This window comes from Conger conger, chromosome 8, assembly GCF_963514075.1.
Source record: "Conger conger chromosome 8, fConCon1.1, whole genome shotgun sequence".
NCBI classification, from domain to species: Eukaryota; Metazoa; Chordata; class Actinopteri; order Anguilliformes; family Congridae; genus Conger; species Conger conger.
Genome location: NC_083767.1, coordinates 46,494,761 through 46,505,375, shown reverse-complemented (window position 1 = coordinate 46,505,375; position 10,615 = coordinate 46,494,761). Strand labels below are relative to the sequence as shown.

Here is a 10,615-nt window from a genome sequence, read left to right as displayed (position 1 = left end):
GCTGTTTCACGTTTTCTCTTGTTCTATGCTTTACAAATTTTGAAAGCCTTACAGTAATTGTCAGTCTTTGACATTTCCCATGTTTGAAGTCTGCATTATATTAATTTTCCGTTGCTGTGATGGATTGACAACCTGTCCAGTGTGTATTCCTTTCTCTCACCCTATGCATGCTGGAATAGGCTCAAGAAATTATAAGTTATTTTTTACATTACATGTTAATTAGCTGACGCTTTTATCCAAAGCACCTTACAGTTGATTAGACTAAGCAGGGGACAAGCTGTCCTGGAGCAATGTGGGGTTAAGGGCTTTCCTCAAGGGCCCAACAGCTGTGTGGATTGTATCATGGTTATACTGAGGAATGAACCACCAACCATCTGGGTCCCAGTCATGCCCCATAACCGCTAAGCTACAAGCCGCCACCGCCCAACTAATTAGATATTAGATGGATTGATGAAAATTGACTATTCAGTCTCAAATTACAGCCAGTCCTTATATTACAGCTATATATTACTATAAGGCCTTCCAGCAAGTTATTCAAAAATGGAGGCAGAGGGCTGAAATGTCACAGGGCTGAGGAACATTGCGCGACCTTCCTGCGAGATTCCCCAGTGACGGTGGGTAAGAAACGCACATCTGCCCTTTGATACCAGTATCTGCTTTGTGTAAAGGCTGTGCTGAAAACGAGCAAAATGTCAAAATGTGGGACTATTTACAACACCTCAGAGTTTTAAGGTGAGTTTGGCTTTTATGGAGCCATAAATTATCGAATCACAGCCAGGCAGCATGTGCTTCTCCATTTCATTTTTAAAACATATTTATTGATTCATTTTCGCATGTCTGTTGTCTACCATGTCACTTAGTACTAACAGCAATTTATAGATACAAAAAGATTTCAGAAGAACAAACAGACCCTTGAAGAGCACTTTACAGGCAGAGACACAGACTTGGTAATAGCCCAGCAAACTGGTGAAAAGTGGGCAAACATGTAGCCTATAACCCAGCTACAGTACATTTCTGCCTGTCAGACCCTGAGCGATATTAATGAGACATTCAGGGCCAATACAAAGGGAGAAGCTGAAAAGACTGCTTCTAATTGAACTGCATTAGACTAACAGATTAACTTTTAGTTTTTAATAATAGGGTTAGGACTTACATGAAACCCAAAACCCATTATAACCTTGGCTTTGACAATACTCTAGACGTTTTACAGTCATTCCAATAAAACTCATTTAAATGTGATATTGACTTGAAATAATGGAGAGATATGGGTGAGTTAATAGTCTTTTTGGGTGAGAGGGACACTGTCCAAATACAACAGTGCATTGTGGGATTGCAGGCCTGGGTCAAATACATCATTGTTTTTGACTCAAATACTGTTCTGTAATTGACTGATCTTACCCGGTGCAACTGAACCAACCAAGAGGACCAGAAGGTAGGGTTTGCCCTTTTTGAGGGCATGCCATGGGTTCCAATACACCAGCTCAGTGAAGCATAGAAAAGTATTTGAATCCAAAACGGTTACATATTTGACCAAGGTCTGGACAGCACGGCATGTAGGGTTCTGACTGCAGAGATCTCAGCTGAGACTGGGCTGACTCTGCTACAGCGGTTCAGAAGCTCCAGCTCACTGTGCTCTCTCATGCCAGGACATCTGCAATATGCGCTTCCCTCATCTGCTCTCAGAAACACGCAATCACGGCGCCGGGGGAAAATCTCAGGCTGTCATATGGTTCATCTGTCTTGCTGTCGATGGATCGCCAGGCCCAGGAAACGCGAGGCGACGGTGATCCAGGACCAGTACAACGGAATGATTTTATAATGGAGACAGGGGTTAATGACCCATCAGCAAACAAATCTGACAGAAACCCATAAGTGAGACGGGCAATGTAGCAGGTGCGATAAGAACCATTTTTCTTCCGAGTCGAACATAAATCTTAATAACCACTGATAGCAGAAGCAAGTTCCGACACCTGCAATAACAAGCTGTCCACTTTCATTAAGAATTGCTAGGTTAAATTAAATAACTATCACATATCCTATCTGTAGTCATAACTAATTTATTGTGCAGCACAATCTGGAAATATTCTCTAATAATAAATTGGTAAAGGCTTTTCATGCGATGTCTCGCCGAAACCGGCTAAAATTACCAAAATATTTTTTGTTTCTTAAAAGCGTGTCCTTTAAGCTATAGCAATATGGTAGATTCCTTTAAATTTTGACACAAATATGCTTGCAAATGATTAATACACTCATGCAAAGCAATGGAGTTATATAATGACTTATGCATTCGCTACCATTTAACCGTTTATGGCAGTGGAAAAAGGTTGCCAAAGCAAAAGTATTTTCTGAGGTTTTGCTGTATTGACTGGGGTTTTATCGTGACACGCGGTGTATGACGGATAAGAGAACAATCCAGCAGTGAAAGGAGCGATGCATGTCAGCCTGCATCCAGAGGAGGGAGCCAGTGGACAGAAGAAAAGCATCACCACCGCATAATCCATCTTTATAATCCATTAAACAATAGCAATGATCAGAAAATACCGCCAAATCGCGCTCTCAAATGTAACCCAGGCATCGCACGAGCAGTATTGCAAAAGAGGAGTTTTTTATTTTTCTCTCCCTTACTCCCTCTGGCACTCTCTGTCCCTCCCCCTCCCCCTCTCCCACATCGTCTCTCTCTCTCTCTCTCTCTTTCTCGCTCTCTGTCTCTCTCGATAGAGTGGCTATTCTGAGGACATATGTTTTTAAGAACAAGAGCTGCTAGGAAGCTAATTTCAAAAGACAGCTACCACATGAGTCACTGCAATAAAAAAATTAAAAAACACACTAGCCATTCAGCCACTGTCCTCTCTGTATCTGGCTCTTGCCTCTATGACCATAAGGGAGAAAATGCATGGTGTTACTGGGATGTGTCTGGGTCCCTTTTTAGTGGTGAAAGCTAAAACAGTCACATATCGCTCAATGCCATTTCTGAAGTGGACAAAATCACCAAAGCCACAGTGCTTTGTTTTTTTGTTTTGCTGTGTGTAAGTGCAGCAAAATGGTGTCCCAAGCTATTATGTATCTGCCTGTCATCACCCTAGTAATCAAAACACCATCTACGATTTCTCCAAACACCCCCTTATTATCAGGAAACATGTCAGAACACAACCTCTGCCTTCCTCTCTTACGTGAGGAGAGTGTTGACAACTCTGAGTGACCAGACCTTACCCAGGGCCAAGATAATGACCGAGTAAACATGATGCTGGCCATTCAGAGAAACACCTGGCTGTTTGTGTGAACAAAACTGGGTTACATAGCATCTCCTGGATCTGTTTTCAGGAATAGGAGGATGAGAGATGGCCCCGAATTAAAGATAAAAAGGAGGCAGGGCAGGTATTTATTCGCCTCAGCTTGCTGACCAAAGGAAGTAGCCCAGAACATTGATTGAACACAAACAGAAGATCAATCACTTGCAGCAGGTTACAGAGGATGAGCAAACAGATCCAGCGCTAACCAATCTGTGGAAAAACCTTAGAGGCCATGCAGGCTGATCTCCAACCATGATCAAACATCTTCCATTCGCCTCCCGCAAGAGAAATTATTAACGATCTCTTCCTCATTGAGCTCATCATAAAGGGTGCTGCGTTATGATATTGCACACACACACACACACACGTAGATGTACACACACACACAATATCATCCAATTGCACCAATCAGCCTCATTCTAATCCAGACACACACACACTACAGTAAGCAAATAAATTGCCCTTGAATAATTATAGGCCCATTTCCTGAGATGCCTTTCCAGTGGAATGCATGCCTCCCATACTGTTTGTTAAACAGTTCAATATTACAAAACCAAAACATTTCACAATAAAGAGCCTTTGTCGCGCTGTACATGAGCAAAGTGTCAAAAGAGTCACCAGAGATTCACACCTGCATCCAGCAGGTCACAGGCTCAACGCCCACACCAATGCTCCTCCGCACTACCCTGTTAGCATACGTAGCACAACATAATTCCACACCTGATTCAGTGTTACAACATCACCCCATGTTCACACATACAAACACACACACACGGACGCACACGGACACACACTCGGACATGGACAGACACACACAGCTTTTGACGGAGACGTTCAGTGTGGGGATTCTGTTGTCCCTGAAAGTGTGAGGTTTTATTTCTACCGTAACATCTTCTGTCTATGAAAAAATAATAACCAAGACAATTCATTAACTGCTCTATGTCTGATTATTTGCATGGAACATCTAGTAAAATGTATTAGACAGCGATGCAATGCAACGGGAAGCCGTGGCAATTAGCCCAATGATATGGTCCAGCAGGCTTTAATGCACCCAGGTGTTTATGATGCGAGTTTTGAACAATGCAGCTGAAGGATTCAGGGCTGGGGGGGGGGGGGGGGTGCAGTATACCTGAACACCTCACACTCTGAACTACTCGGGTCACATGGAAACGACAAGTTAACGTGAAATAAGGAGGGTGCGGAAAGGGAAGCGTTCCCCTGAGGCCCAGTTCAGCACTTCCCAGGCTGCCAAAGGATTCCCAGCCTCCCACAGGATACAGGAATATCAGCCAGGATGTCTATACAGAGCTGTTCTTAATCCCAAACACCAACTCTGTCATCCGTACGATGTGTGCTTAACCAACATGATTGCTTAACACAAACTGCGAGTTCTGTGACTAGACATGTTTGTATGCAACTTGAAAATCACTTTGTGTGTGTGTGTGTGTGAGAGAGAGAGAGAGAGAGAGAGAGGGGGGGGAGAGAGAGAAAGAGAGGGACATAGAAATAGAGGTGGGGGGGGGGCTGTTTTCACTCTGTAGCAGGAGAGAGGAGCAACCCATAATAATTCCCACCCCTCAAAATGTGCAAAACCTGTCTGTGTGTGTGCCTACATGTGTGCGTCCGTGCGTGTATATATGTGCCTGTGTGTGTGTGTGTGTGTGTGTGTGTGTGTGTGTGTGTGTGTGTGTGTGTGTGTGTGGAAATTAAAATGACATCCTAATTGAAGGTGGTTTAAGCGTTTCTTAAACTGTGGTTAAACCTCTTTCAAATAAATCAATTACACAAAACTACGCAACGACTCCAGCATTTGCCCAAGTCTTTGCCCACACCTATTGCAGTTATATTAAAAACGTCATAACAACGTTACAGCAGCAACATTCGCGCCGAACAAGTTAATGGCTGTACGGGAATGCAGTGTAGGCTACCTACCGCAGTAGATGATGAGTAAGCTGGTCAATATCACCACAGCCCAGAAAGTTGAGGACATTCTCGGCCAGGCGTTGGCATCCTTCCGATTTCTCAACTTTGGGGACGAAGCCATCGATACCAGTTCCCCTGAACAAGAATAAATTCGTCTATTTCACCAGCCCACTCGCCCTTTGACTGAGCGCCTCTCGCCACGTGTAATCCCTAAAAAACACATCTTGAAAATACGCTGCACATCAGAAACCTCACAGCGCTTCGGCAGCCATCGTGTGATAAATGGCAAATACCTTCCTCTGATCCTTGGTAGGAAAAGTCACTACGCGTTGAGAATCAGCACGCACATTGATCTATGTTCGTGAAATATCTGACTCAAGGTTGCGGAAAAAATCCAAAAATGTCGTTAAAGCAAGTTTACAAAGAGGCTTTTCAAGATTCCTCTGCTATTAAGAAGAATAAGCCGAACGGCTCTATTTTCCCGAACGGATGAGTGACGTTAAAAAGCGTTCGAATAAAAGCATAAATACCGCAACCTTGCACAACACCCCCGAAACACCTGGGGTAACGGTGGATCTGTGAATGACAGAGGCTTGTAACTCCTCGACAGTGACAGGCACAAAAACTGCAGAGATCTTGTCAAATCCGACGACAGATAGACAAAAAGTGCTTGAAGACGACGCCAGAATAACAAAAAGAGCAGAAAATGTGATCAAAACCAAAATGAAATCGCTCCTAATGATAAGAGACAGAACGCACAAGAGGAGTGCTTGCGACTCGAAAAACGTAGCCAGCTCCAATTTTTCCCAAACGGACTCCGATACATTTAGCTCCTGGGCAGAAGTACTGACGAGAGCGGGAGATACTTGTTGAGAACTTCATCACGATTACGATACAGTTTCCGTTAATCACTGTCTGTCGTGGTCCTTCTAGTAGAGCAGCTGAAAGAGAAGAATCTTATGACGCAGTGGTCTCACGTTCAACACACAGAGAAAGTGCAGACCCACAGGTAGCAAGGGTGTGTGTGCGTGTGTATGTGTGTGATTTTTGTCTCAAGCGATTTCAAAACAAGAGTACCATATATTAGCAATCAGTTTGTGGTTATGTATGTTAAATAGGCAGTCATTAAATCAAAATATTTTCTGCCACATTAATTTATAGCTATATTAATTAATGTCACAGAAGCTAGATAGCTAGATAATGCATGGACACACGTAATATCTCCATCTTGATATCTCGTTTAATTAGTATTAAGCCCCTAACAGCCTTGATAATTTGAGCGCATTGTAACTGTAAATAACTTTGGTCTCGGAAAGAATCGTAAAAAAATAACAATGTAGGCTACTGGTTTTCTTATGCCCACATGTCACCGCCTAAGGTTCTAAAAGTTTATTATCCCGAGGCCCCATAAAATAACCACCCATCGAGGATTTCAATTTAATACTTAATATAACGGTTAATAGACACATTGGGACGACTGTTCAAACACTATGCAGCGTAGATTTGTTTAGAATTTTTTTGGGGAAAACTGCTGAACCTAGTCTCATAGGCATATTAGCTAGCCTAGAAATTAATTCATATGAAAGTATTATTTAATGTATATATATATATATATATATATATATATATATATATATATATATATAATATTTCATATGATACTGTGTTTGGTTTGCAATTTGTACGTAAGTAAATAAATGAGTAAGTAAATAAAGAAATAATGAGCTATGAGTTATATTTCATTCTTCTGTAATGCTCAGAGGAACTCGCTGCCAGGACAGCTTGCACAGACAGAGATTTATTGAATCTAGCAGAATTATTCTTGTCCCAAACATTGTTATAAGCACATTGTTATACACAACAATGATTTGACTAATAGGATGGCACCATTTACATAGCCCTCAATTATATAATATTTACATTTTACATTGCAATTAGTTGTACATTATAATGCATAAGAGCGATATGCCATATTTGAAAATTATTCTGTATAATACTGATTGCGTGTCTAATATCGATAATAAGCACTATAACATGATGATTGTATATACAATATATCAAAGGTTTGGTGTAAGTGACATTTTGGGCGGAAATTTGTATTATAGTATATCAAAAGAAAGCTCTTGATGAGATCTATCTAGTGCCAAAACTACATTACCTCGAAATAAAGGGTAAAAATGTATGTAATGACTCATCCCAAAAACGTTGGTTCATTCAAACATTGGTTTTGGCTCTCCTGTAAAATTAGGAAAATGGCATTTATGACCCTCGCTCACCGAACCCTCGATATATCTTCTTGTGTATCTTTAATTTTGTACGGCGTTTGAATTGTGTTGCGGTTTTTCTGGTGCAAACAGGGAGGCAGAGCCCCTTTGGATCAGGGTGTTGTTCCGGGGGAGGCAGGGGAGTGAAAGAGCCGTTTGGGTTGGCGGTGGAGCTGGGTAAGGCAGTGAATGGTAGGGCAGTCTGCCAGCTGCACACTGGCAGGCAGTCAGGTACAGCAGCTTGGCATGCCGTCTCCCAGCATTCTCTCTGTTATTCCATCTTAACCATGAGACACAGGACACGCCACGCAGCCTACATACTGTACTGTACAGTGCTCTCTTCGTTCTGATACATTTCCACATGAATGCCAAATCCCAAGTGCAAATATCTTTAAGGCCTCAGTTCCTGTGATATATGATTCAGAGGGGATTAATATTAATGCAGACATAAATACTGGACATGTTTACGCAAGCATACACACATGTACATACGCATGGAGGTATACCAGTGTCTTTTCATCTCATAATAAAATCTTAGTTTGCCAACATCCAGGAAAAATGTATACAGCGTATACATTCATACAGCTTTTAACCTAATTATGTAATCAGATGAGGTCATTGGAGTGAAAACCAGTATGCATGCCTCCATTCATTGATTCAGTTCAGCACCCGTACATGGACAGCTCCATTTCAGGGGACAGTCAATTGTAACAGTGTAAACGTCAGTTTAAAGCAAAATAAAAGTTTAAAGTCAAATCACTTTGACCGCGTACAGAATGTTATTTTTATTGTTTTTTACATTGACAATGATAGTTGCAGCATTTCACCCTGAGCTGTTCAGAAGGAAGCCAATTTCTGGCCCTGGTTGACGGTAGGTGATTGTGTGCATAGGCACTGTGGCAGTTCCACACCCCTGCTAAGGCTGGTTCAGATGAAACAATTTATCGAGATCCCTGCCTGCCTAAGCGGATTTCCAGAATGGCTTTGTGGACCCCTACCTGAAGGTGTTATTGGATGGTGAGTCCTGGCATTGCATGACAGGCCGGGTTACGGACCGGCTTCGCGGCTCGCAGAGAGACTGGAATACTCGAAGGTGCTGCGGCAGAAATGTCCCACTTGGTGGGGAACCTTTTCGGACATGTCCGGCTTTGTCTGAGAGGTGACCTTTCTCATTTGCACTCCCCTTGATCAATTCAGACAGACAACGGCCTGTGGTTTTGACTTTGTACTGTGCTTGCGCCATTATTTCATTGTGCTTCAGACACACAGCACTTGCTGGGGAAAATGATGATATAAATCAGGAATATTATTAGCAGTGCTACCCGAGCAGCATGTGTAAGAGGTTCAATTAGATAAATTAGGTCAGCGCAGTACTTCAGAATGCCTGTGCTCACTGTTTGGAGAGCAGGAGTCATACTGAGTGACCTGTACTATTGCAGAGCACAAAGCATAGGATGTGAGCCATTGAGCCTGCTGTCCTCACATGGCTCGTCAAAACCAAGGTCTTATCACTGTCACTCACTGCGACAGATTACTCTTAATGAGCCCCACCGCTCATGACTATTACCTTTAACGTAAATACAGTACGTATAATATTTTCAGTCGGCTAATCCCTGTTGAAATAGAATGGCATCGTTGGTTTCCCGAGTATGGGTCCAACACTGACATGTGCTCTGAGCTGGCAGGCAGAGACTCAACTGGCAGCAGAACACAGCGAATACATACGAGGTCTGCTCTACTAACACGGGAGTCTCTGAAGGTAAGAGACAATCTGTTAACAGCAGAATGTTTCATTCAGTAAAGAGAATCAGTCCCGGTCAGTTAAAGTTATGGTTAATATGTGTGTGTGTGTGTGTGTGTGTGTGTGTGTGTGTGCGCGTGTGCGTGGTTGCACATATGTTTGTGTCTGTATGTGCATGTGTGTGTGCACGCGTGTGTGTAAAGCCAAAAATACTACCATAGCCTCCAAGAATAACAAGGCTTGATGGGCACAGGAGAGGTGTCAGCCCCAGATACAGTGTCAGCTCAAAAACAGTCAGTTTCCCGACACAGACCGAGCGGCCTGACTCAACCACACAACCGCGATGCCAAAGAGCCCAGGCCTCGGACACCAGACAGTCCTCCTCTGGGAGCGGGGTGGAGGACTTCACCAGATGTCCAGATGACTGGATGCTATGATGTCAGGTAATGAGCAATCGCCTAGAGGAACTGGATGGGTAGCATTCTTTTTTTAGAGCCGTGTCCATATGCCCTAAAATAATGCAGTGCGACATGGTGAAAACATCCAGGAAGGTAGAGATGGTGTGATGGAAATGCCCCCCCCCCCCCCCCCCCCCCCCTTCCCCCAATGAGGCTGTGCCAGGCCGTTCGTAAGATGGAGGACCGGACATGGCAGTGGCCTGGTCTGTGGTATGGCAGAGGACAACGCTAGCTGAAAATGTCCCTCTGTGCTTACGCAATCAAAGCTTTTTATAGCACAGCAAAAAATCATCCAGTCACCCGCTGTTTGAAGGAAAATCAATCTACTTGTCATCCGCGGACTACTTTCTTTTTTTTCTTTTAATAGCGCCCCTTTTTTCACTTCCGGGAACAGCCTCTCGTTAGAATGTGGAATACTTGTGCAAGAATGTAGTCCTTCTGTTTTCGAGGATTTGCCTATTCTCAGATGTCCTTGACCTGTAGCGATAGCAGTGAGCTGAAAATGAGGAAATGAGCTTCCTCTGCCTGTGAGCAAAGACACAGGTAACGCCATCATGGGTTTGTCTCTGATAAGCTGGTGACCTTAAATAATGAGATTTCAGAGGATTACTATGAAGTCCTGCATCTGTGTGTGTATGTGTATTGGATTCTGCATTAGTAGCCACTTGGCATTGGTCTCATGAGTTTCCTAATCTGCTGTGATTCTGTGAAAGCCCTTTGCACGTGATGAGCCTGTTTCCCTCTGGGCTAAATTCATTTAAAGTCCATGTTCCATTTCAATACTGCAGTCAGTGGTGTTCTGTAGGAGCTGAGGGTTTCAGTCATTTATTCAGATCTGCACGTGAGAACATTTAATATGGCATAATAACGTTAACAGTATTATGGCCACAATTGTATTATCTACCTGAACAACACTACAACTGTTAGTGCTAAAGTTAC

At 43.0% G+C, this 10,615-nt stretch overlaps 1 protein-coding gene across 2 annotated transcripts in view; it reads right to left on the bottom strand.

Annotated features, from left to right (window-relative positions):
• Window positions 1-6,130, bottom strand: part of tafa5a (TAFA chemokine like family member 5a) — a 100,544-nt gene extending 94,414 nt beyond the window's left edge. For both annotated transcript variants that reach the window (XR_009709400.1, XM_061252548.1), the window contains exon 1: window positions 5,223-6,130. Coding sequence is in view for 1 of the 2 variants with exons in the window: in XM_061252548.1 (XP_061108532.1) it covers window positions 5,223-5,334 (112 nt within the window). In the remaining variant the exon portion in view is untranslated. The remainder of the gene's footprint in view (window positions 1-5,222) is intronic.
• Between the last annotated feature and the right edge of the window lie 4,485 nt (window positions 6,131-10,615).